The 27,498-nt window shown below is 39.9% G+C and overlaps 1 protein-coding gene across 1 annotated transcript in view; it reads right to left on the bottom strand.

The window, feature by feature from the left end:
* Positions 1–8,638: 8,638 nt before the first annotated feature.
* The window catches only part of LOC124622930 (cholinesterase 2-like), a 98,957-nt gene continuing 80,097 nt past the window's right edge, over positions 8,639–27,498 (bottom strand). The window contains exons 8-9 of the mRNA XM_047148720.1: positions 15,756–15,888; positions 8,639–8,857 (exon numbers count right to left, since the gene is read on the bottom strand). Coding sequence (XP_047004676.1) covers positions 8,710–8,857; positions 15,756–15,888 — 281 coding nt within the window. The 3' untranslated portion in view covers positions 8,639–8,709. The remainder of the gene's footprint in view (positions 8,858–15,755; positions 15,889–27,498) is intronic.

Here is a 27,498-nt window from a genome sequence, read left to right on the forward strand (position 1 = left end):
TTGTACTCAGAGTCAGAGGTAAATAGTATCTTTATTAAGGCCACAGGGCGGTATTTACCTACATCCCAATTAAGTCCCTCAATAAATACATAAAATGGACCTACTGCATCACTGTGATATCTATTACCTTTGTTTTGACCATATATTAGCTGTAAATTTGTTTGTGAAGGAGTTTCCTTTGGTACACTACCATTTTCTTGTGTAAGTTGTGTGCTAAATGAAAGACTATTCAGTGCCAACCTCAAAGTCCCCCTGCAAGGAAGGGAACTTGATCCTTCATTTAAATTGAAAGATTCAGAGATACCTCTATTGAGTGTTGTCACACTCGTTACCTCCTTTGTATTTCTTGCTGGTGTTGAATGGTGACAGCTTGTCTCTTCTTTTTAATTCTTCCTTCCAATCCAGTGTGGATTTTGCTGCAGAGTTCGTTATTTGCTCGACATCCATACTCATGTGCAGGTGAGCTGCCTGCAATTCTCGATGAGGGGGGGGGGGCTACTCTCTTCCCAAATGAGCCAGTGTCCACATTTACTGTACCACTAGTTCTGCTTGTGCAGCGTCTTGGTCTTTATTTATTTATCTAACACGCTCAACTTGTGTGTGTGCTATTACATTTTTCCTGCTTTTGTTCCCCAAAAAATCAAGCAATGAAGTATTGCAATCCTATTTACTGTGTTGCTAACCAAAGATCCTCAAAGAATCACTTTATCCTAAGACATATTTACACTGAGTTCAAAACATGTTCTTCAACATTGTTCACAGCTAGTACTAGACTACAGTTAGTAGCAACATGTTGGCAACACAAAATCAGTGTTCCATGACTGTGTTGGTACAGGTCAAGGGAACACCATTCGTGGCCCAATACCACTAAATGCCGATCTCTTCATCACCCACGTGGGTACCTGGAACACCATCTCTCACGTGGGATCTGCCTGGACCTCACATATATTTTTGGCGTAATCGCATTGGACGGGTCTCAAAACATCATAGAATGAATTCAGGGGTACTTACGAATATAATCTCAAAATTTTAAGCTCCAGGAAGCAAAAGTGCTGCTTGTAGGTCTGAAAATACATGGAAAAAAGTGTTTCGTCATTGAAGAAAATCAATAATGCAAATAAATGGTGCTGAAGTGGGTACATCGTTGAATACCAAATGAAAAAAAAAATGGTAAATATTTTATTGATACCAGAAAGAGATATAAACTTGAGTGAACACTGAATATGAGAACATGCGTATTTCTTGTACAAAAGAGATACCTGTCAAACTTCACATATTTTCATCGTTAATTCAGACTTGAGGCATGAAATACAGAAATTTCTTGAAAATTGCCTTCAAAAAGGAATTATAACCAACCAATTACATTCATTACGAAATCAGATCTAGAACAATATTCAAACTCAAAGTATTGTAGGCTTACTGAAGTTCAAAATATATGCAAACTCGAAGACACTTTGAATGAACCTGGAAGTATTTTGCAAATTGTCTTTTCAGAAATGAAGCAAAAACAACTTATATTACTGACTATACCAAAATCAGATTTAGAAAAATGTATAAACTTGAATGGTCCATAAACTTTGAAAATAGGAGTAATGAATTAATTTTCACCTGCCAAGATCGCTAAAATCATTTATTCATATAGATTACCAGTTTCGGCGCCTCTCTGTTTCCATCTTCAGATCTGTAAAATGTAGGACTGGAAATTCTAGGATACAGCAGCTAACATACTAACACGCATCATTATGTCCAAGATTTGCAGTACACAGAGTAACAAAATATCTAGGTTTACATCGTTACACAGCCTTCTCTTTTAGTACAGTGAATGGTACTATACTATACATGTCCATGTTGGTATTATTAGCTGTACTAGAAGTTGGCATGTCAAATTTGAAAATAACAACAATGTACACAGGTATACAAAACCACAATCAATGTGACAACCTACAGCTAAAGATATAATGAATAGATTAATTTTAATACATCCAGGAATAGCTCAATATCTACAGATACAGATCTGATGTTTCATCAAGAATACATTCAAAGTATATCTACCAACAAGGGAGCTATTTGGTGTTTGTGCTTTTGTTGTCAATTACAGTGTTTACATGACCTTATCCGTGACATCACATCGCTTGAAATCTAAGTGAGATCTTGTCACCTGACACCTGTGTGCAATCTGATCACCTGTTATCTAGGTGAACAGTCTTACAATGTTTAATACAACCAATGTATAGTTATTAGACCATGTGGGATTGCAGTCGCTCCTAACCTGAGCCCATGGTCTAGCATTAGCAGCTCACTCTTACATGTACCTGTGCAAGAACAAATATGTTGATAAGATATTCACTTTAGGCGACTAATGTCAAAAATGCCATCATCTAACAGCATATCGTCAGTGTCAAAAATATCATAATTTAAAAAATGTTTATAACATTAGCTGTACTTAGAGAGCTTTTAAGTGGTTTTAGGTTATCACATTGATTGTGATTTCATATAAAAGGAAATTTTGTAAGGAATTATTAAGAATTTTTTATAATTTTTTTGAATAATTTCTGACATGACACAAAAAGGTTTATGTATAAATTATGTTTTATAAATGGTGCACATGATTTTATAGAGTTTTTGGAAAATGTAGAATACTGACTTAGCTTGTGCATTATGATAATAATTTAGGCACATGTAATTATATGGAATTGATGGTGTAGGAGATCCATGCCTTAATCTAATGTGAGATGATAATATTGATTCGTACTACCTCTGCACCACCTGATCTACTTATGTGTCACTAAGAATGTTTACACTGGGATCTGTCAGTTGTAAAGTGTTGATGAATGCTACCACTTGTAATTGACGCAATAAAATGTGTGTGCACAGCTGTTATTTTAAAACTAATGTGCCAACTTCCAGTACAGCTCACAATACCAACATGGACATACATTGTGTAGCACCACTTGCTGTGCTGGAGGAGAAGTCTATGTGAAGATGTAAACATACATATATTGTTATTCCATGTGTTGCAAATCTTGGATATAAATGTGCGTTCTGTTATGTTACGTGCTGTATCCTAGCGTTTTCAGTCTCACCTTTTGCAGATCTGAAAATGGTAACAAATAATTGCCAAAACTACTAATTTATGTGAATAAATTATTTTAGCGGTCGTAGCAGTTGCATACTTATTCAATACTCATAATACTACAGATTATACTACTCTGTCAATGTAGAAGTGTATACTTGAAAATAAAAATGGAACGAATAAATACTGCAAACTCCCATCACAGAATTTCTCTTCTCTGGATTCACTTGTGAATCATTTGCATCAGTCAGCAGCTCATGGTCTCTCGATCGTGCACTCGCTTCCCGAGCACGGGGTCCCTGGTTTGATTGCCGGCGGGGTCAGGGATTTTCACCTGCCTCAAGATGACTGGGTGTTTGTGTTGTACTCATCGTTTCATCATCATTGATGAAATAGGCGAGATTGGACTGAGTAAAGGCGCTGATAACAACGCAGTTGAGCGCCCCATAATCTGAAACATCATCATCATCATAATCATCATTTCCATCACACATCAGACATGACCAACTCAATTTTTCATGTTCTATGGAAATTGGATGGTTAAATTTGGCATATGTTTAGCATGATTTCTTCTATTTCATTTGCCATCTAATTTTCTTGAGGGGACAGGCCAGATACTGGGCCATTGTATCTTCTTTAGTTCCAACAACAACTCCTGTTTTGAGACATGGGGTTTCCCTAATCCTTACATCAGCTTGCCTATGCTTTATATGAGTATCTCTCAAAAAATCTTGTCCAGACAATTTAGTTCCAATGAAGGTGAATAAAACACAGCTGGTTGCTTCCATTATATCAAATAAGCCATAAAAATATTGCGAGGGCCAATGACAAGCATACCTCTTGGTTGTGTAAGAGTGACACATTCTGTTGAAACAATCAACTCAACCTTTTGCCAGATTATAGCATTCAATGACATCAGGTTCCGAAGTACCCGGATTTATGGTTCCTGAATCGTGTATGACGTTCTTGTTCTTTTTTTTCAGCGCAGAGGATGAGCATTATGACAGGCTGGTTATCAAATATGGATGTAGTAGGATCTAATTCATTCACAACGAGCATTCCAGGAGATATTTCTCTCGTTTTTCTGCATGGTGCCAACAAAAGTGAGTTTATGTTTAGTAAGCTCCTCAGCCAATTTGTACAATGCAAAACAGTTTTCGGCTGTTACAGTGCGATGGTATTTTTTATGTTTTCACACAAGTGATGAACGTAGCATGTTTGCAAAAGAAGGGAGCCATCCATCTGAAAGGTATTTTTACCTGTGTAGGGTATCCCACCACAAAAATAAAATGTGTGAGAGTTGCAAAGTGACAACCTTAAATTCATATTATCGTTTTTTAAGGATATGCATTTTGAAGGGACACTTCTGACTGAATCTAAGAAGAGTTTCATCAGTATCCACGTATTTGGAAGTGGTATAATATGTCCCACAGTTTGCACTGAAAATGTCCTACACTTTGCGAATGGCAGCTAATTTTTCATTTCTTCTTCTCTCATTATGTCTTTGTTTAGAACCATATCTCAAATGTGGAAGAAGGCATTTGAATCAGTTTTTGGACACTACACATATGAAAATGGACGACCAAATTTTTGAGAAGAAAGACCATTAAGACTCACATCAGAGATATTAGCAGTACCACAAAGAAAGGTAAATCAAGTAAGTTCTTTCAGCTTTACGTCATCAGTGGGCCCAGTGTATCTTTCTAACTTTGGGAGCAAAGTTTCTGTTTATCGTTTACTTCATTAGCGTGAAGTATAATTTTCTTAATAATATCTTCACTCACAAATAATTAAAAGAAGAAGAGAGCAGTTTTGGCTAATCTAGTGACCCCTTTTGCGTTAGGAAGGTGAGTAAGGGAGTTTTCGTTGCTGAATTTCTCAAAGTTGTCCAAATTGTCTCTCCATCCTTCCGCAAAACTAAGTCTAAATGTTCACAGTCGTCTAAATCTGGCTGTTGCAAGGGATCTAAGTTTCTTCAGGAGCAATGAAGAACTCATCAGACACTGTACCATAGTTTAGCAAAATTTCGCCCTCCACTTCACAGTCTATTTCTTCAATATTATCTTCTTGAAGTGAATTTTCTCTCTCCTTTCACTCCCAGTCTGCTATGATTTGCTCCTCACCGACGAACCAAGGACCTATCCAACGATTTGACATCTTCTCAACAAAGAAAAGTCTGAATGAGCAAAACGTTCCATTCAGATCATCTCAGTTTGATCAATGACGCAGAGAGTGAAAATAACCCTTAAGTAGCTCAAATAATTGAAAATCGAAGAGGAAAAATTATTTTTGCATGTGCCAAATTTTTCTACACACACCCCCACATGGGCTCTGCTCAGACACCAACCACGTTTTTTAGCAAAACAATCGAAAAAATAAGAGTTACTGACCTATAGGACCGATGTTGTCCTGTCAGCTTCTCAAGCACTACTGAGGAGAGAGCAGTGAAGGATGAGATGGGGATTGGGCAGGGAAAAAAAGTGTGTTTGGGTCCGCCAGGAACCCACATGGGCTTTGGAGGGTTAAGTCATTGATTTCTCAATATCACAGCAAGAGCAATGACAGCAGGATTCTTTTTGAGACTTTGGAAAAATTTGTCCTCAGCAAGAATGTGAGATGCCGCCCTACGAAAGGATGGCGACAAAAAAAAGACGTTTTATATGTGACAGAAATGAATGTATCTAGGAGGCAGCAGTGTTAAATGTTGATATGGCAGCGGAATCATAGACTGAAGATTCCCCTGTCACATTCACTAGACGTGTGAGTGAACTGAGGCTGAAGAAATTTTCTTTATTGAAAATAATAATTAGGGTTAATTACAATATGAAAATAAAAATAAATGTATGGTCAAATAAATTGATGTTACAATGCTAGTAACATAAAAGAATTATATTTACATAGTCCTTGAATCCTTCAACCAAAGCTTCACAAACTATAGTAACTATTGATTTGTGACATGGCTGGTTTTGAAATGTGGAATAAATGTGCATGGCTTTGATAGGAACCTCCTGCTGTCAAAAAAAAAAAAAAAAAAAAAAAAAAGCCGGATGTAACAGCAGTTGTTGCTTCACAGGAATTGCTTTTCTGAAATATATGGCTTTCTTTGGAACTACTGGTCCTGTAAAATTCATTATAATTTCAAAATCGGATGACAAGATCCGAGTGAAGTTACGGAAACCAGAACTGTCTTCAAAATTCCACTCACACAGCATGTAATTCCTGCCACATCTTCTGTAGCACCATATGTTTTTATCCACCAATGACAAATAAGTTGTGTTGTTTGTCTGCTTATTTAAAAAATGATTCAAATGACTCTGAGCACTATGGGACTTAACATCTGAGGTCATCAGTCCCATAGATTTAGAACTACTTAAATATAACTAACCTAAGGACATCACACACATCCATGCCCGAGGCAGGATTTGAACCTGTGACTGTAGCAGCAGCGCAGTTTCGGACTGAAGCGTCTAGAACTTATACCATCCCCAGTGAAATACCAAGAAAAGACTTAAAAACATTATTTATAAAGAAGAGACATTTAAAAATTGAATAATTGGACGCTAGCTGCTCAGGCGAACATACATCTTTCTCATGTATCCGTATTATAATAATTTCTCTGTGTAAGTTTCGAAGGCAGAGAAATATAACAAAATGATCTAAAGGGACTGCAAGATACGCTCTTTTGTTAATTTTTTTAGTCGTCTTCACTTCTTGTCTTGTCTTGGTTGTGTGTAGACAGACATCTTGCGAGTGCTGGCAAATGTAAGAATATTTGTACTAATTAAGTAGGTAATATATTGATTTAATATTATTGTTCACTTTCAATTTGTAAGAGGTGATCCCAATTTCATGTCCACCTTCCTTGAATTAACATGCATTCGATTAATTTACAGTGCAACAATCGCAGCGGCCGATGCAGCCAACGACGCCATTATGTAGCGGAAGTGAAAAACTCGCCCACTATTAACATAATATACTTTTTTCTCTACAGCCACCTGACGTTGCAGAAAATACGTAGCTTTAAGATTCTTACTTTCAGTGTAACAGCCGAGAGCCAGAGCCAGGACTGCAGCTACAATGCAATGGTTAATGGAGGTAAGGAAAAAATACTCTCATGCGTATGTGGGCCGCAATTGTAATTAATAAATAAAGATTTTTTGCTTTAAAGTGAACTGACTAGCTGAGGAAATTAATATACTGTAAATCAAAATTGAATGAAATATCATTTTGATTAAGGCCCACCACGTAAGTCGGCAACAGTCACCACTACCAATCTATTTCTGTAGTAAATAATAAAGTAAATTACGACGGCCGACGGACGCGAGAAACTGCTCGGCCACGACGGCCGGCTCTGCTTATTTCGTTGAGTATTATTAATACAGGATCACATATCATCAGTTCTTCCTCTTCAATTGTCATAGCACAGCTCTTGACGTGAATATACAGTGTAAAAGTTTCCTGTTGGTTGAGTGTTGTAGATGTTGTGAATTCATATGTAGAAATGTTTGTCGCTGGTGTGGATGGGGATGAGAAAAACGATAACGTAGCAACATGTTGCAGGAAAGGCTGCAAACAGTGTTGTAAACTGAAGCATGTTTCTAAATTCATTTTAAATGTGGCTTTACATGCATGGATATCTGAAAGAGTGAACACTGTTGACAATCCACAAGTTTACAAAATAATTCTAAATTAATTTCCTCAACTCGGATACCTAGGCTAGGTATGGATCTACTTTATACACGCCAGGGATGCTTGACTTCACTCTATGCTTGAGCTCACATTTCAGTACATGTGTTGGTTAAGTTTCATGAGGAATGGGTGCAGTGGATAACAACAACTTGACAATGTCCTGTGTAAGACATGGGACACACCTTCTTGTGTTATAACCAGTTGTTGCTTAGTTCTGTACAAATGTTAAGTAATTCTAGAATGTGTGACATTACGCTCAAACGAAAAATTCAGTTGTTTTTCTCTTGCAATTCTCTGTCTATTCGATGTATCAGAAGTCCCTCATTCCATTCAAAAATTGCGAGTTGTTGGAAGATGGCGGTCTTCCAAATGGCCACCAAGTTGCTAACGTAACCTCATAAGTTTTCTCCTCTCCCATCTTACACTGCATTAAATTTCTATTCATCCACTTCTTTTTGTTTCAGAAAGGTGGCTCTACAGCTGCGGACCATCATTGCATACGAAAATTCGAGTTTCCCTGTCCATTTGAGTTCTTCGTATCTTCTCTAATCATATATCAAACAGTGATTCTCTAACTAGGAGGTATAACATGTTGTAAAGCGTTGGAGCAGACCCAGTTTGCAGTTAAACGTGTAACTTAACATTTTTATAAGGGAAATATTGATTTCTATAAACATTTATTTACAGTAAAATTGCTTAAATAGCTATGTGATTTTTGTATTGTCGACTGCAGACGCAACAAAGGTAACTACATAAAAAATCAGAGATGTTTGTGCTCTTCATTGAGTGTAGTAGTTTGCAATATTTTAAAAGATAAATTGTAAGTAAGAACCTTAAATGGAATTAAGGCTGATATTGTAAGGATATACTGTTCTATAAATTAAGCAGATGAAAGTTTATTTAGCACTGTGTATTGTGTGACAGAGGGTCTTACAACATACAAATCATCAGGTAGATAGTATATCCCTCCAGAAATCCATCCGTTCCTTAAGCAAGTCTTGACGGGTCACAAATTCCAATTCCATATCCAGATAGTTGGAAGCATTCTCCGTCAACTTCTCCCACACCACTGGACTTCCAGACGGCGCTGGATCCCTGGAAAACGAAAGACCGGTCTGTGATCTAGCCTGTGTACCTACAGGAAGTATAACCAACAGTTAATGGAACGTTGCTTTATAATAACTTCAATATATGCAATTAACTTTTATGTGTGTGGGAATTGAAAATACACTTTTTACATACAGGAAAATATATTGAAGGGAGAAAGAAACTGGTATACCTGCCTAATATGGTGTGGGCCACCACGAGTACGCAGAAGTGCCGCAACACGACGTGGCATGGACTCGACTAATGTATGAAGTAGTATTGGAGGGAACTGACGCCATGAACCCTGGAGTGCTGTCCATAAATCCGTAGGAGTACGAGGGGTGGAGATCTCTTATGAGCAGCACATTGCAAGGCATCACAGTTTGGTGACCAGCGGAAGTGTTTAAATTGAGAAGAGTGTTGCTGGAGCCAGTCTGTAGCAATTCTGGACGTGGTTGGTGTCTCATTATCCTGCTGGAACTGGCGAAGTCCGTTGAAACGCATCCTAAGAGCATGATCACTGTTCAAACAAATTTCGGACTTGCAGCCGGCCGTCGTTTAATTCATTGCACGATATTTCTACTGGGCACCTGCCAGTCATCTTCACGTGAGCCATCGAAGACTGACGAAGACTTGCTCTGTTCCGCCTTTTTGTAGACCGTTGCGAGTATTATGCGCAAAAGTCAAAATTGGCAAGACAGACCACACTACCCGACTGCAGTGCCCTCGCTGGTGGAACTGCGTGACTCAGCTGTCCTCTGTGTTACCGCTCGCCGCGGCCATTGGCGCACTCTGTCGTTTTCGACTGGAACAAATCGTGGATATGATGGGGTGCCAAGCACTGTCCATCTGCTAACCGCTATCACGGTTCATCAGATTTTCCACCAGACGTATTTCCAAGGATTCTTTAATAATGGAGTCCCAAAAGTTGTTGCTGTGGTCAGTGTTGTGACTTGACAAGACAGCCAAGTCACTATGAGGTGAAGCCGAAATGCACGCTTTTAGCTCACGCAGACTGGCGTGAGGTCTGGAACAGTTAAGGGAATTTATAGTAGCAAATAAAGTACGATGTAATACTTAACTTTAATGCATAATTGGAGAACATCGGTCTGATGGTACAGGCATCACAAGTTAAATATCTATTGATAATGGCGCCTTGCTAGGTCGTAGCAAATGACGTAGCTGAAGGCTATGCTAACTATCGTCTCGGCAAATGAGAGCGTGTTTGTCAGTGAACCTTTCCTAGCAAAGTCGGCTGTACAACTGGGGCGAGTGCTAGGAAGTCTCTCTAGACGTGCCGTGTGGTGATGCTCGGTCTGCAATTACTGACAGTGGCGGCACGCGGGTCCGACGTATACTAATGGACCGCGGCCGATTTAAAGGCTACCACCCAGCAAGTGTGGTGTCTGGTGGTGACACCACAGTCAGAATCATAGTTCTATCGTACATCATTGAATGTCCAGTGGAAATAGTGTTCGGCAATAGCGGACTTGCAAGAGGTCAATGCAACGTTCATGTTCAGTTTAGCAGTCTTTCACAGAGCGTGTAGTCTGTCTTATGTAAACTATACCACACTGACAAGATATTTTGTAAATTCCCACCTTCCACAACAACAAGTTGTCCTTCACCGATCCCAAAAGATCTGAGATCTTAGATGGTGGACGGAAAATCACTTTCACTTGAAATTTGCAGAGGGTTCTTGATATTTTAAACGAAATATAGGCCACAAAAGGAAGAAAAGCAAAAGATTTTGCTGGCGTGTTCTCCTCTTTATCCACTTCCTGATTATTGATTTTAACTGAGAGTCTCCTGTTAATCTGCTGGGTGGAATACCCACTTTTTTCTGACCACTGTCATTAGTTGGACGACCTTTTTAGTCAAACTATCTAAATCTGAGACAGAATGAGCTCTGTGTATGGGTGTTTTAAATATGCTTACAGTTTGCGACTGGTGATAACTTACCGCTTGCAAATTCCGATCAGTATGAGTCGACTTGCAGTAGTCTGAATGCTGCAGATAGCCATCATTCTTTCGTCTAACCAAGACATCCAAGAAAGACAAAACAACCATCCTTCCCTACTTTCAGGGTGAACCGAATGTTATTATAAATGGAGCTGACGTGGCGAAGAAACTCCATCAATTTATCTTCTCTATGAGGCCACACTATGAAAGTATCGTCCACAAACCTCCAAAGTACATTTGGTTTAAGGGCAGCTGATTAAAGCGCTCCCTCCTCGAAATCCTCCACGGATCAGTTGCAGTTAATAACAGAGGCACGTGTTCTTCAACATACTAATGTAGGTTGGTTAAATTTCTTATTTCTCAAGGCAGTGTAGGGTATGGACAGATGTCTGATGGGTATAAAAAAATGCAGCACTAATGTAATTTGCAAGAAATTTATTCTTCTCCAGATAGCCTGTAAGTAATTTAGTCCATTCCTCTTATATTGCTCATTTTAACTGGAAGCCAATACATCATCTCAACGTTGTATCAGTTGTTGTCTATGTTTTAGATTCGTCTCTTAAACTACACATGTTTAAAGAAGTATTGGAAAACTAATACTAATACTCTGTTGGTAGCTACGGCTCCATCTGCTACCTTATCTCAAGAAGTGTGATGTGTAGCCAACAGTAGTTTCTGATTTTCTAAATTTTGCCTTGAAATTCTCGTCTCTTTCATTGCTGCCGTGTTACACTTGAATTTTTTGTATTTGGGCTTTCTACGTATCTGTAACATCTTTTTATGTCTGCATAAGTAGCTTTGTTAAAATAATGTGCACATTCATCTGCACCTGCAAAATCTGCATTTTCTTTAATCTACAATACCTTTTGATCTTTAAACAAATCTTCTTAATATTCATTTCTGAGTTGGTAGCTGATAAGGCTGATTCGTACTAGATTTCGTATTTATTTTCGTTCTGGAGCTTTTGAGTTTCAGATCACTTACAACTGTAAAATGGTTTAGGATTGTCACATTCTGCACAATTACTTTATTGTCTGATAAAATATAATTTCATTTCAATTCCATTTTGTCCCGATCTTGGTCAGTTTCTACAGGTTTCATTGTCGAAGAAATGATAACGACAAATATGCTCTTCTTTGCAAATTTTACGAACGTATGACCTCTGTCGACTGTAATATATATAAAGTTTTCAACAAAATAGTCGCTATTTAATATATGTCGTACTTTCTTATTAAGTTTCAATTTTCAACTCATAATGGAATTTCCCATCTTGGCTTCCATTTCCCGGTGAGAATGTAAACATCTTCGTGGAAACACTTGAATAATTTACATGGCATTTCTTTTGTTTACTTTTCAAACAAGTATTGCTATCTTGGCTGAAAGTCCTTCATTATGAATCATTTTAATTTTCAGTTTTGGAATCATACCTAGACCTTAATTTCCTCTTTTCTCTGTGTGACAGTAATAAACAGTATGTCCTAATTTAGGTTTTATTTTATCTTCATTTTATCTTCAGGTTGTATACATGGAAGAATCCTGGAGATACTAGCAGGTATCAGATAGATTATATAATGGTAAGACAGAGATTTAGGAACCAGGTTTCAAATTGTAGGACATTTCCAGGGGCAGATGTGGACTCTGACCACAATCTGTTCGTTATGAACTACAGATTAAATCTGAAGAAATTGCAAAAAGGTGGGAATTCAGGGAGATGGGACCTGGATAAACTGAGTAAACCAGAGGTTGAACAGAGTTTCAGGGACAGCATAAGGGAACAATTGACAGGAATGGCGGAAAGAAATACAGTAGAAGACGAATGGGTAGCTCTGGGGGATGAAGTAGTGAAGGCAGCAGAGGATCAAGTAGGTAAAAAGACGAGGGCTAGCAGAAATCCTTGGGTAACAGATGATATATTGAATTTAATTGATGAAAGGAGAAAATATAAAAATGCAGTAAATGAAGCAGGGAAAAAGGAATACAAACGCCTCAAAAATGAGATCGACAGGAAGTGCAAAGTGGCTAAGCAGGTATGGCTAGAGGACAAATGTAAGGATGTAGAGGCTTATCTCACTAGGGGTAAAATAGATACAGCCTACAGGAAAATTAAAGAGGCCTTTGGAGAAAAGAGAGCCACGTGTATGAATATCAAGAGCCCAGATGGAAACCCAGTTCTAAGCAAAGAAGGGAAAGCAGAGAGGTGGAAGGAGTATATAGAGAGTTTATACAAGGGCAATGTACTTGAGGACAATATTATGGAAATGGAAGAGGATGTAGATGAAGATGAAATGGGAGATACGATACTGCGTGAAGAGTTTGACAGAGCACTGAAAGACCCAAGTTGAAACAAGTCCTCGGGAGTAGACAACATTCCATTAGAACTACTGACAGCCTTGGGAGGGCCATTCCTGACAAAACTCTACTATCTGGTGAGCAAGATGTATGAGACAGGTGAAATACCCTCAGACTTCTAGAAGAATATAATAATTCCAATCCCAAAGAAAGCAGGTGTTGACAGATGTGAAAATTACTGGACTACCAGTTTAATAAGCCACGGCTGCAAAATACTAAAACGAATTCCTTAGAGATGAATGGAAATACTGGTAGAAGCCAACATCGGGGAAGATCAGTTTGGATGCCGTAGAAATGTTGGAACACGTGAGGCAATACTGACTTTACGACTTATCTTAGAAGAAAGATTAAGGAAAGGCAAACCTACATTTCTAGCATTTGTTGACTTAGTGAAAGCTTTTGACAATGTTGACTGGAATACTCTCTTTCAAATTCCTAAGGTAGCAGGGGTAAAATACAGGGAGCGAAAGGCTATTTACAATTTGTACAGAAACCAGATGGCAGTTATAAGAGTCGAGGGGCATGAAAGGGAAGCAGTGGTTGGGAAGGGAGTGAGACAGGGTTGTAGCCTCTCCCCGATGTTATTCAATCTGTATATTGAGCAAGCAGTAAAGGAAACAAAAGAAAAATTCGGAGTAGGTATTAAAATCCACGGAGAAGAAATAAAAAATTTGAGGTTCGCCGATGACATTGTAATTCTGTCAGAGACAGCAAAGGACTTGGAAGAGCAGTTGAACGGAATGGACAGTGTCATGAAAGGAGGGTATAAGATGAACATCAACAAAAGCAAAACGAGGATAATGGAATGTAGTCAAATTAAGTCGGGTGATGCTGAGTGAATTAGATTAGGAAATGAGACACTTAAAGTAGTAAAGGAGTTTTGCTATTTGGGGAGCAAAATAACTGATGATGGTCGAAGTAGAGAGGATATCAAATGTAGACTGGCAATGGCAAGGAAAGTATTTCTGAAGAAGAGAAATTTGTTAACATCGAGTATACATTTAAGTGTCAGGAAGTCGTTTCTGAAAGTATTTGTATGGAGTGTAGCCATGTATGGTCAGGATGATGTAGGTTGCAGTAGGTACTGGGAGATGAAGGAGGTTGCACAGGATAGAGTAGCATGGAGAGCTGCATCAAACCAGTCTCAGGACTGAAGACCACAACAACAACAACATTTATCTTCATTTTCGTCCTCATTTCAGGCGTCCGTATCCCATCTGATGTCAATTGATTTCTCTTCCCACTGCACTAAGTTATCTTTATATCTTATGGTTAAACAATTTATGGTCCCTAAAAGAAGAGTGACTGAACATGCGTTTTTCTTAGGGACATGTGATACTCATGTCAGGCGCAGCTTTAGCCGGTTTTGCGCCGTTGCGCGAATCTCTCAATCTACTATCAACCATCTCTCACTCGGGCGACGACTGTACCTACGGGTACGCTAGCCTGCCTGCCAGGGCGCGAGGAGTTTGGAGAGAGACTCACACTACTGTTGGCAGAGTTCCGCACACTGCAGTTACAGATCAGCCTTTAAGTGCCCCTAAACTTCAGAGCCCCTTCTTGCGATGTAGTGTTCGTCACTGATGATAGATTATCAGAAACGATCAGATATTGACAATTTGATAAATAGGAGACGCTGGATGAATTATGGATGAACATTATTCAGATTTCTGGGTTTAATTATTTTCTTGGCTTATGTAATACAGATACTTTTGTTGCTTTGTTGCCAGGCTCATGCAGTGTGAGTGTGTGTGTGTGTGTGTGTGTGTGTGTGTGTGTGTGTGTGTGTGTGTGTGTAGTGGGGTGGATCTGCCAAATATCACTACCTTTGTAGCCGAGATCGCTTACGCGCGTCATTGTTTCGGCATTCGACTCGGAGGTGACTATTTTGAATCCAGGGCGATGGATTGTCTGACCTCCTAAGAAGAAAAATTCCTGATCACCACATTTTACTTCGATGTCTTGAGTCAAATTCGCCACTCATTGGTGGTGTTACGCTATTTGGTGCCGTTTGTGCCATTTGGGATGAGAAAGTTGCGTGCCAACGCTATCTTGCAACCTCTTCCTTCTCTTTCAACTCGATCAACAACACAAACACTACGTTATACACGCAGTCTGCCAGCCACCTACACGAAACAGCTGCACTTATGCGCCTTACACTTAAGGCTCCAACGTGGTGTCAAGCAAGGAAAAATAATGTTGGACCTAGGTCCTGAGACAGGCGAGTGAACAAAATTACTTGTATGAATGTTACCCCCTCTCTCTAGGATGTATCACACATTCAGTTCAGCAAAGACAGTTGAAGACGTCAATTGAATGCAAGTTGATAATACAAACACCAGTTCGCAATTGACTGTCGGGCTGTCCTCTACAAGATCTGACTGCATCAACGGCTATTGCAATAGCCAACGTTTTGTTTTCAGTGACCAAACATTATTATTTGTGATTATTCTGTAGTATCTGATATAGCCTTTACGACTTGTTCGGTGTAACGTTATAAATGCGACTGACTGACGCTCTTTTTAAGTGATTAATGATCCAGGGCACTATTAACAAACAAAATAAAAAAATCAGAATCATTATTGATGGGTCTTACCCGTATTTGGGGAAATTGGTCCACAGTGTTGCCAACTGACTTGCCACCTTTCCGTCGTTGGAGTTAGGATTCGTGATTGGTCCCGATGAGTTGCTCGGAAACAGATACAGAAGTTCCCCTGCATGAACCATACCTGAAAAGTATTTGTACATCAGACATAGTTGGGAATGTCTCAAGCTATACGAGGCGTAAATATACTTTCGTCAAAAGTACTACAAGAGTTAAGCAACTATGTAGTACTTTTGACGAAAAGTATATTTTCGCCTCAGGTAGTTTGAGACGCATTTTTAGTGTCGCTGCTGCAAATGTAGTGGAATGTACAACAATTACTCTAGCTGAGACTAACTGTTAAACCATCTAGTTCAGTTAACAACTTATATCGTGTTAAAGCTGCGGTTGGTAACGGATGGAACCGCAACGTAGTTGTTTCTTATTGGCTGAATAAGTACCAAGGAGGATGATTCGATTACTGACGCAGATTATGTTACCCACAGCTAAAAAAAGGGAAAATTGACATCTCTAACTCTTGTGGTAGGAATAATTTTACATTACGCTTACAAAAGGTGATACGACGTGCAGGGGCAACAGCGACCGCTAGATGTGTAAGAAAAAACGATACGGCGTCACATGCAACTGCTGCTTACAGATACGTGTGGTGAGGGATTTAGTCAATAGTGAGTCCTCTAAATTTTTCACAGAAGCGTTCGGATTAAAGTCACACAATTAATTTCACTTGTGAAAAGTGCTATAGGGATGCAATAATTCGTACAGAAAGTGACTAAAACTAGACATAAATAAGAGCGAAATTTTAAATTTCAAATGCAATATACACCGGTAAGGTGGAGAGATACCAACAGTTGCGAAATATTCATTTACATGAAAAATTCAACACTGACTGATGAGATATAAGTAGAGTCAAAATGCCAGGTAATCTGGTTGAAGACAGGCGTTAAATATAGAACATAACACAGGAAAAGGATATCGAAATGGCGGCAGCGGACACTTTACATAAACTTTGAAAAATATGACATATAATGTTCTTCATCCGGAGGAGTGTTTAACGTCCCGTCGACAACGAGGGCATTATAGACGGAGCACAAGCTCGGATTAGGGAAGGATGGGAAAGGAAAGAGGCTGTACCCTTTCGAAAGAATCATTCCGGTCTTGATCCGAGGGGGAGGGGGGGGGGGTTGTTCTGTTCCCCTACCGGGCGCAGGTGACGAACAGGGAAAGGCTCTGCAGACACACAGAATAGGTGGGAAATAAAATACCAGTCGCGGACCAACACAGAAATCGAAATCCAAAGGCAGCTGTCCCTAGACTCGGTGGCCCGTTGTCAGCGCCTGTTCCCCTGGTTAAGGGTGGCTGAAAAATACCTCCAGGGTTAACAACAGTGGTCGTAAACTAGAGCCTCTAACAATAAGAGCCATCCTATACATAATATTATCAGTCATGGAAGACTTTGATGTGAAAAAAATTACCCCAGGTGGACAATTCACTGCATCAAAGTGCACAAAAGCTAACAATCGGATTCTGTCGAGTCTGCAGCATTACACAAAGACGAGTCGGAGAGTCCTGGAACCTCAAGCAAGATGAAGTTACATAGGTACTTTGAGCGAAAATTCTCTTCTAAAAATTGGAAAATTAGAACATCTTACATACACTTTCAAGAATCACAAGATTCTCATAACGGCCCTACAATAAACCAGATTTATGATGAAAACAATTTTGATTCTGGAGGCTTCAGAATATACAAGGGGAAAGGTAGGCAAAAAATTATGGTAAACAGACCACAGCATGGAATTGGCTTCGCAATATTTTGCACTCCTTCTTCAACCTTGAATCACAATCTGAAGGACTCCCACACTTCTTTAAAATCTGCTGACAAAGCATACACCATCGTTACTGCACAAGCTCCCATAAATGAAGACAATAAAAAGGACAAAGAAAGGATGAAACGGTTTTTGGGACTAACTCGATTTTTTGCAAAAAATCCTGAAAAGCACAATGTCGTTTTATCAGGGACTTCAATGCCCAGAGAGAAAATAAAACTCCGTCCGAACAGGCCTTGGAAGGCCCAACGGTATGGACCGGCCGCCGTGTCATCTTCACCCCACAGGCGTTACTGGATGCGGATATGGAGGGGCATGTGGTCAGCACGCCGCTCTCCCGGCCGTGTGTCAGTTTACGAGACCGGAGCCACTACTTCTCAATCAAGCAGCTCCTCAGTTTGCCTCACAAGGGCTGAGTGCACCCCGTTTGCCAACAGCGCTCGGCAGACCGGCTGGTCACCCATCCAAGTGCTAGCCCAGCCCGACAGCGCTTAACTTCAGTGATATGACTGGAACCGGTGTTACCACTGCGGCAAGGCCGTATGCCCAGAGAGAAAAGGAGAAGAAATACAAAAAGAAAGAAAAAGTGGAAGCTACCCAGCACGTAACAGAACCAACCAAAATGGCGTCAGATGAGAGAATTATGCCAAGCACATGATCCTGAAATTCACATCCTTTAATAAGCTATCTCGAAAACAGAAAACATGTGTCCCAACAAACCCACACCTAGGTGAATTCCAACTCTATCACGAGACAATCGAACTGAAGTTCCTCAAAGAAATACAAAATGTCAAAGTTCTTCGAGGAGCCGACCTAGATTCTGATCACTACTTTTCTAAAATAAAATTCAAAATTATCCCCAAAAGGAACAACGGAACCAACAACCCCAAAAGAAGGAAAAATCCGATCTAGAAAAGATAAATTCCTGGGATTAAAGACATGCAAAACAAAAACAGGGAAGAAAAGTATGACAACAGCGGTAATCACAAAAAAGTGATCACAACATACAAACCTTCTTAAACATGAGAAGATTAATGAACAAAAATATCAAAAGAATCTTCTCTTACAGATCAACGAAGACTTAATCAAAAACAAGACAAGGAACTCTCGTAAGACTTTTAAACAAGAACTAATCAAATATAGCCCACCGGCCCTACAGCTCCGAAACAAAAACGGAAATATTGCCCGCAACAACAGCGCTAATTGCAAAATATTTCAGAAACAATCTCAACTGTGAAGAACCCACAAAAAAAAATGGACTTTAAGACCTCAACAACAATCAGACCTACCTAACTCTGAACTACCGTCCACCGAGGAACTATAGACAGTCATTTCAAATCTCAAAAAACTTTATAGCCTGAGGAGAAAACCAAATAGCAGCTGAAATTTGGAAAAATGTCAAAAAAATGCCATAGACTCTCTCCAAAACATCTTCGAAGACATCTGAATGACTGAAAGAATCCCAGATGAATGGAAGATGTCTCTCATGCAACCATTCCATAAGATATTCTCTAAAGTCGCACTACACTGGGCAGAACCCCAGTCAACTTGGAGAATACCAAGCGGGTTTCAACAAAGGAAGATCCTGTCCAGGACAAAATCTAAACCTCGAAAACCTCGTAGCCTATCAAAAATCAAGAGCAAAATCATATGTTATCACTTTCATAGGCTTTCAGAAAGCACACGATCCAATAGGCCGGGGAATCCCTCATCTCTAGATAAAAAGAAGCAAACCACACATACACCTAATTAGAGAAACCATTACGAACGCGTGCTCCAAAGTAAAATTCATGTGAGAACTCTCCTATGCTTTTGAGATAAAAACTGTGGTACGCCAATGAGATGGACTCTCGCCATTGCTATTTAACTGCCCCCTAGAAAAAGTAATCGGAGAGTGGAATATGAAGATTCATAGTAGAATTCGACTAGGAACATAAGACAAAGGCATCAAAGTTAATTGTCTAGCCTTTGCAGATAACATGGCCCTACTAGCCCGAGACCTACAAAATCAAGCTCAAGGTCTCAAGCAAAAGGTCTCAAAATCTCCTTTAAAAGACCAAGATAATGAAAAACATAAAAACCCACCAAAATGTTTTAAAGTGGGAGAACAAAAAAAATAGAGATCGTAAAAGAATTCAAAGATCTTGCAGAATGAATCAGCTGGAATGCCCTCGAGAAAGAGGCAATGGAACCTAGAAGAAGTTACGTTGAACTGGCCTTCGAACTCACCAAAAACACATATAACAAACAGTCCCTCCCATGGGATGTAAAAATAAGGTATTATAGTACAGTAATCAAACCAGAGTCATTATGTAACCGAAACATTGTCCATCACCAACCATGGCCTAGCTGAGAGGCTGGAGATCAAAGAAAGGAAGATATTAAGAAAAATCCGTGGCCCCAGATTCCAAAAACTGGTTCAAATGGCTCTGAGCACTATGAGACTTAACGTCTGAGGTCATCAGTCCCCTGGAACTTAGAACTACTTAAACCGAACTAACCTAAGGACATCACACATATCCATGCCCGAGGCAGGATTCAAACCTGCGACCGTAGCGGTCGCGCGGCTCCAGACTGTAGCGCCTAGAACTACTCGGCCACCCCGGCCGGCCCCAGATTCCACAATAACAAACTAATTCACATAAAAATGAGACCCTTTACCAAACTACCGAGAAACTTCCATACACAAAGAGGAAAAGAGGAATTGATTTTTATGGACACATTCTCAGAACGAACTTAAATAGATTAATAATAACATTTGACTGCTTCCGCAAAAAACAACCAAATTGGTTTAATGAAACAGAGATAGACGTAAGAGAACTCTAAATCACAAAATATGCTCATAGATAAAACTGGAAAAAAGAACCACAGACAAGAAAGAGAGGTTCCAAGTCAAAGTGAAAACCAAACGAACAATGTAAGTCTCTGAAGAAGAAAGGAAAGCAATATAAGGAAGAATGAAACAATACCAGGCTAATCGAAAGGCAGAGAACGTTAAAAATTAATTGATTTAACATACCCCAAAGTAGGGCGCAACGAAAGAAGAAGAATGTTCTTGATCACGTGGAAGGGGCAGGGAGGATATTTTAGTCTGTCAGCTACAGATTGTTAGAAACACACATTTAGAGTACCTTTTAGAGTGTCTTGGTTAGGTATCTACTCAAGAGCTAAACAAATTAGATAGTATGGAAACTTTTCTGTTCACTGGAGGTAGTGATAAGAAACCACAGAGCTACTATAACGTTGCATTGCGTGTTCGGGGCCAGGCGTTGATTTAATTTCGAATAATACTAATCAGCACTGGTGGCGGCAGAATTTCGGTATAAGGAGTCATCCTCGAGGTCGGAGGAGTCGACAGAGTTTCAGGACAACCCGTTGCCCTTGGGATGGGGAACTGCCACTAAAAGGTGGAAGTATCAGTAAAGATCTACGACATGAGGATGCAGAAGGCAATGGGGACAACACATTAAAGACACACACTCTATTTCCACGCAACGTAAGACTAATCACAGAAAATGCCAATGCCAGACTGTGATTCATTGGCAGAATCCTCAGGAAATCTAGTGCATCAGCGAAGGAGGTAGCTTACAAAACCCTCGTTCGACAAATACTTGAATGTTGCTCTTCAGTATGGGACCTGTACCAAATAGGATTGATAAAGGAAATAGAGGCGATCCAAAGAAGAGCAGCGTGTTTCATCAGAGGTACATTTAGTAATCACGAAAGCATCACGAAGATAATCAACGAACTCCAGTGGCAGGCGCCACAAGAGAGGCGTTTTGCATCACTGTGTGATTTACTTTAAAAGTTCCGAAAATGTACGTTCCTAGAAGAATCAAGCAGGGCGTTCCAGAAATATATGAACAGACTTCGAGGGGTTGTAGAGGGTATCTTGAGGAACAAATCGAGGGTAGGAATCCGTGTCCGGAAACGTCATCCAAAGACGCTACAGAACGTCGAAGTTACATTTGCCTGAGCCTGCCATCAGACCACCCTTTCGGCAAGAAACGTGACTTCGTACACTGACGGACGGTTGGCGGAATGTCTCGCAATGTTGTTTGTTGTTCAGTGATCGTGGCTGGTTGACACGATCGCCAGTGGAGAAGATGAAGCTAGTTGCTGCGTAGAACAGCCTTGTCTCCTTTGAATGTGATGCTCTGTTGCCTCGATGGATGACGGTTTTGGACACGAGTTTCCACCTGCAGTTTTTTCTCCTGTATACCGAGAAACATTCGAGGTTTTAGAGGGTTCCTGGAGAAAAATAAACTGCAGATGGATACCCGTGTTCAGAACCATCATCTATCGAGGTAACAGGGCATTGTGCTCATAGGAGACAAGGACTCTCTAAACAACAACTAACTCCATGTCTCCATTGGCGATTGTGGCAATCAGTTGCAACAACACCTCGAAGTTTGCCGCAACATTTCTTGGACACCTTGTATTGCTTCCTCCTACGTATATTTCGCGAAAAGAAAAAAATGGTTCAAATGGCTCTGAGCACTATGGGACTTAACATCTGAGGTCTTCAGTCCCCTAGAACTTAGAACTACTTAAACCTAACTAACCTAAGGACATCACACACATCCATGCCCGAGGCAGGATTCGAACCTGCGACCGTAGCGGTCACGCGGTTCCAAACTTCGCGAAAAGACCATGAAGATAAAAGAGATTTGAGACGACTGCTTACTGGCAGTCGTTCTTCTTGCGAATCACTTGTAACTGGAACAGGAAGGAGGGGAAGTGACAGTGATGCATAAAGTACCCTATGCCACACACAGCGGGGCTTGCGGAGTATAGATGTATATGAAAATATGTAGCCTTTATTTCACTAAGTGTCATGATGATCTCACCACTGGCAAATAATTCAAGATTAGTTCTCCATTCACATTTACAGAAGGAGACTGTAAAGGAAGATGTAACCAACGAGTCGAAGCGTGTAATGTCAGATGTTTTTATGTGGACGAGAAGCTAGAAAATCTTAACAGACAAATGCAAACGTCCATTAAAGATATAGGTGGTTTCAGTGTAGCGAAATGGAATGAAGCAAGGATTTATCGTCAGACAAATATAGGGTTATTGAAATAGCAGCAGCCAGCGGTATAACTAGAGTAAAATTCATCACAAATATGAAGATAGGGCAGAGAGTGAGTTACTGTGCACAGCTCACTGATGGTATTATCCTCGTCAGAATCGACAGCAAACTAACGCCAACAATAGTTCAGCCACTGCGAGATGATGATGGCACTGAAACAGAGGATGACACGCGTAAAGCTGAAATACTAAACACCTTTTTCCAAAGCTGTTTCACAGAGGAAGACCGCACTGCAGTTCCTTCTCTAAATCCTCGGACAAACGAAAAAATGGCTGACATCGAAATAAGTGTCCAAGGAATAGGAAAGCAACTGAAATCAATCAACAGAGCAAAGTCCACTGGACCTGACGGGATACCAATTCGATTCTACACAGAGTACGCGAAAGAACTTGGCCCCCTTCTAACAGCCGTGTACCGCAAGTCTCTAGAAGAACGGAAGGTTCCAAATGATTGGAAAAGAGCACAGGTAGTCCCAGTCTTCAAGAAGGGTCGTCGAGCAGATGCGCAAAACTATAGACCTATATCTCTGACGTCGATCTGTTGTAGAATTTTAGAACATGTTTTTTGCTCGCGTATCATGTTGTTTCTGGAAACCCAGAATCTACTCTGTAGGAATCAACATGGATTCCAGAAACAGCGAACGTGTGAGACCCAACTCGCTTTATTTGTTCATGAGACCCAGAAAATATTAGATACAAGCACCCAGGTAGATGCCATTTTCCTTCCGGAAGGCGTTCGATACAGTTCCGCACTGTCGCCTGATAAACAAAGTAAGAGCCTACGGAATATCAGATCAGCTGTGTGGCTGGATAGAAGAGTTTTTAGCAAATAGAACACAGCATGTTGTTCTCAATGGAGAGACGTCTACAGACGTTAAAGTAATCTCTGGCGTGCCACAGGCGAGTGTTATGGGGCTATTGCTTTTCACAATATATATAAATGAGCTAGTAGATAGTGTCGGAAGTTCCATACGGCTTTTCGCGGATGATGCTGTAGTATACAGAGAAGTTTCAGCATTAGAAAATTGCAGCGAAATGCAGGAAGATCTGCAACGGATAGGCACTTGGTGCAGGGAGTGGCAACTGACCCTTAGCATAGACAAATGTAATATATTGCGAATACATTGAAAGAAGGGTCCTTTATTGTATGATTATATGATAGCGGACCAAACACTGGTAGCAGTTTCCTCTGTAAAATATCTGGGAGTATGCGTGCGGAACGATTTGAAGTGGAATGATCATATAAAATTAATTGTTGGTAGGGCGGGTACCAGGTTTCGATTCATTGGGAGAGTCCTTAGAAAATGTAGTCCATCAACAAAGGAGGTGGCTTACAAAACACTCGTTCGACCTATACTTGAGTATTGCTCATCAGTGTGGGATCAGTGCCAGGTCGGGTTGACAGAGGAGATAGAGAAGATCCAAAGAAGAGCGGCGCGTTTCGTCACAGGGTTATTTGGTTAATCGTGATAGCGTTACGGAGATGTTTAGAAAACTCAAGTGGCAGACTCTGCAAGAGAGGCGCTCTGCATCGCGGTGTAACTTGCTGTCCAGGTTTCGAGAGGGTGCGTTTCTGGATGAGGTATCGAATATATTGCTTCCCCCTACTTATACCTCACGAATGTAAAATTAGAGAGATTCGAGCGGCACGGAGGCTTTCCGGCAGTCGTTCTTCCAGCGAACCATACGCGACTCGAACAGGAAAGGGAGGTAATGACAGTGGCACGTGAAGTGCCCTCCACCACACACCGTTGGGTGGCTTGCGGAGTATAAATGTAGATGTAGATGTAGAGGTATATATGTCGAAGACACAAGCAGAGGACGAAGGGTCAGAAGAAGTATATCAGGATGCACAACGTCTAATTCAGTATGTAAACTCTGTAGTAGGGGAAGGAACTGAAAATGGTGTTAAGGGAGAATATAGATTTGATAATAGGAATGAGAGAGGAGGAAGACAGTAAAGTTCTACATTAAATTTCATCTTGTAATAGCTAATACATTGCTGAAAGTGAGGAGGTGTACTGGGAAGAGCCCTGGAAACACGGAAAGTTCCCATCTGGACTAGATCACGGCCAAACAGTGATTCTGAAATGAAATAGTGAATTGTAAAGTGTACCCAGGAGCGCATATAGTCTCAGACTGCAATTTAGTAATAACGAATACTAAGCCAAAATTTAAGAGAACCACCGGGAACACTTGAAGTAAGTGGAATACTGAATTATTGAGGAACGATGGGGTGCATTTGAAGTTCTCCAAGGGTGCAGGTACCGCTATAATGAATAACAAAGTAGGCAGTTCAGTTGAAGAAGAATAAACATCTCTAAATAAATTATTTGATGAAATAGATTAGAGAAACATTACTTGCACCTTTAAGTGATGCTCGAAGTATGTATAGCAGCGGAGATGCTATTACGTTAGTGAGGTGAAGGAGACCGCTGAGTGAAATTCCACCAGACACATACCATCTAGTGTTGTTTAAAATTCTAAGATCATAAGTTAAACACTGAACTTCAAATTGTCATTTGGCACCTCATTTGCTGTACATAACTTCGAGCAGACTGAAAGACACGTCAAATGTTTCCCTAATCTATTTTATTTCGTTGTTTCAGACAAATCGTTTCACAAAATAATTGATTCCTTTTTCAATTTTTGTATTTGCTAATTGTATTCAGAAAACATGAAATATAAGATATTTAAATATAAATCGGTAATGTATTATTATTAAGAGTCCACAGATCACAAGAAAGTAGAGAAGTTTAAATTCATGCTGTGATTTGTTATCTTTGACACTTTACAGCACACAGTAGCTGTTTGTGAAATATTTCAGTTTTCACTCAAATCGCTATTTAAGTTTTTATTAATTACCATGATTGGTTCACGAAGTTAACCTTCTTATTCGGAATTAGGCTTCACGCTGGTCAATTTGATAGCCCAATTGCCCATTCCTCAGAGTTAGTTTGGCTATGAAAATTCGGACAAAAGTTTTAACTCAAATTATTAATGTTTTTCTTAATCACCCTGATTACTTGCAACCAAATAAGTTTTTTTTCGGAACTAGATGCATCAATAATCAGTTAGATGCGCTATTTGTCCATATCCCACTCTATATATGGCTACGAAAATTGCCCAAAAATTCTCCTTCAAATCATTAATTAAATTTTTTAATTATCGTGATTACTTTCAAACGATTGAAGCTTTTCTTGCAATACTAAACCTTACGCTGGTCAATTTGGTACCCTATTTGTCCACATGCCAAATTTCATTTGGCTATGTGTAATCGGACAGTAACCCGTTGTGTAATCTCTGGGAAATCCTTTATTTTCGATCCGCTCGAATGTTTTATCAAAAAAGACAGTCACAAAATTTGGTCAGAAAATTTAAGTACAAGGTAGGCAACTGTGAATAAATCATTGGGTAGCACAAGAAAGGCTTCAATCGATCGACTAAAAAGCAAGTACAAAAATGTTTATGAAAAGATTTGAATACTGAAACCCTAAATCGAAATGTCTGATGGAAAAAAGGGAGGAAATTGAGAAAGACATTATCGTCTAATGGACTCATTTAGCGTACAGAAAATGCAAAACAACTTTCGGAGAAATTAAAGCCAGAGGTGTCAATATTAAGAGTGCAAGAGGACCTCCACTATTAAACGCACAGCAGATAGGTGGAAATAATATCCTAAAAGCATCTACGAGTAGGAGGAACATCTAGGACGTAATGGAAGATGAAATGCTAGGTAATCCAGTATGAGAGTGGTTGTTGTTGTTGTCGTCTTCAGTCCTGAGACTGGTTTGATGCAGCTCTCCATGCTACTCTATCCTGTGCAAGCTTCTTCATCTCCCAGTACCTACTGCAACCTACATCCTTCTGAATCTGCTTAGTGTATTCATCTCTTGGTCTCCCTCTACGATTTTTACCCTCCACGCTGCCCTCCAATGCTAAATATGTGATCCCTTGATGGCTCAAAACGTGTCCTACCAACCGATCCCTTCTTCTAGTCAAGTTGTGCCACAATCTTCTCTTCTCCCCAATCCTATCCAGTACCTCCTCATTAGTTATGTGATCTACCCACGTGATCTACGTGAGAGTTAGACAGAAGAATGAACAACTTGAAATCAAATAAGTCAGTGGCACAGACATTTCTTCGGAATTTCTGAAATTACCAGGGGAAGTGGCAACCAAACGACCACTGAAGTTGGTGACTAGAGTCTGTTGAGACTGGGGCATGCCATCAGACTTCCTGAAAATTACTAGCCATACAATCCTGAACACAGAAAAGGTAGATAAGTGCGAAAACTATCGTACAATCAGCTTAAGAGCTCATGCATCGACGTATGTAGAATGAATAATATACACAAGAATGGAAAAGAAAATTGAGGATCTGTTAGATGATCAGTGGGGCCTTAGGAAAGGTAAAGTCACCAAAGAAGCAGTTGTGACGTTACGCCTGATAATGGAAGCAAGAAAAATCAAGACACCTTCTCTAGGATTTGACGAACTGGAATAATCTTTCGACATGTAAAATGATGAAAGATGTTCGAAATGTTCAGATAAATGCGTGCAAGATATAGGGAAAGACAGGTAATGTAAAATATGTACAAAAACTAAGAGGGAACAGTAAGAACTGAAAAACTACAGTACAATGGTCACATTAAAAAGGATGTATGACAGGAATGCAGTCTTTCTCCTCTAACGTTCAAAATATACGTCGAAGAAGCTATGATGGATATAAAAGAAAATTTCAGAAAGAGAAGATTCGCTGACGACACTACCATCCTCAATGAGAGTCAATAATTATTATAGGTACTGTTGATGGGATG

The sequence above is a fragment of the Schistocerca americana genome, chromosome 7 (genome assembly GCF_021461395.2).
Source record: "Schistocerca americana isolate TAMUIC-IGC-003095 chromosome 7, iqSchAmer2.1, whole genome shotgun sequence".
Lineage (NCBI taxonomy): Eukaryota > Metazoa > Arthropoda > Insecta > Orthoptera > Acrididae > Schistocerca > Schistocerca americana.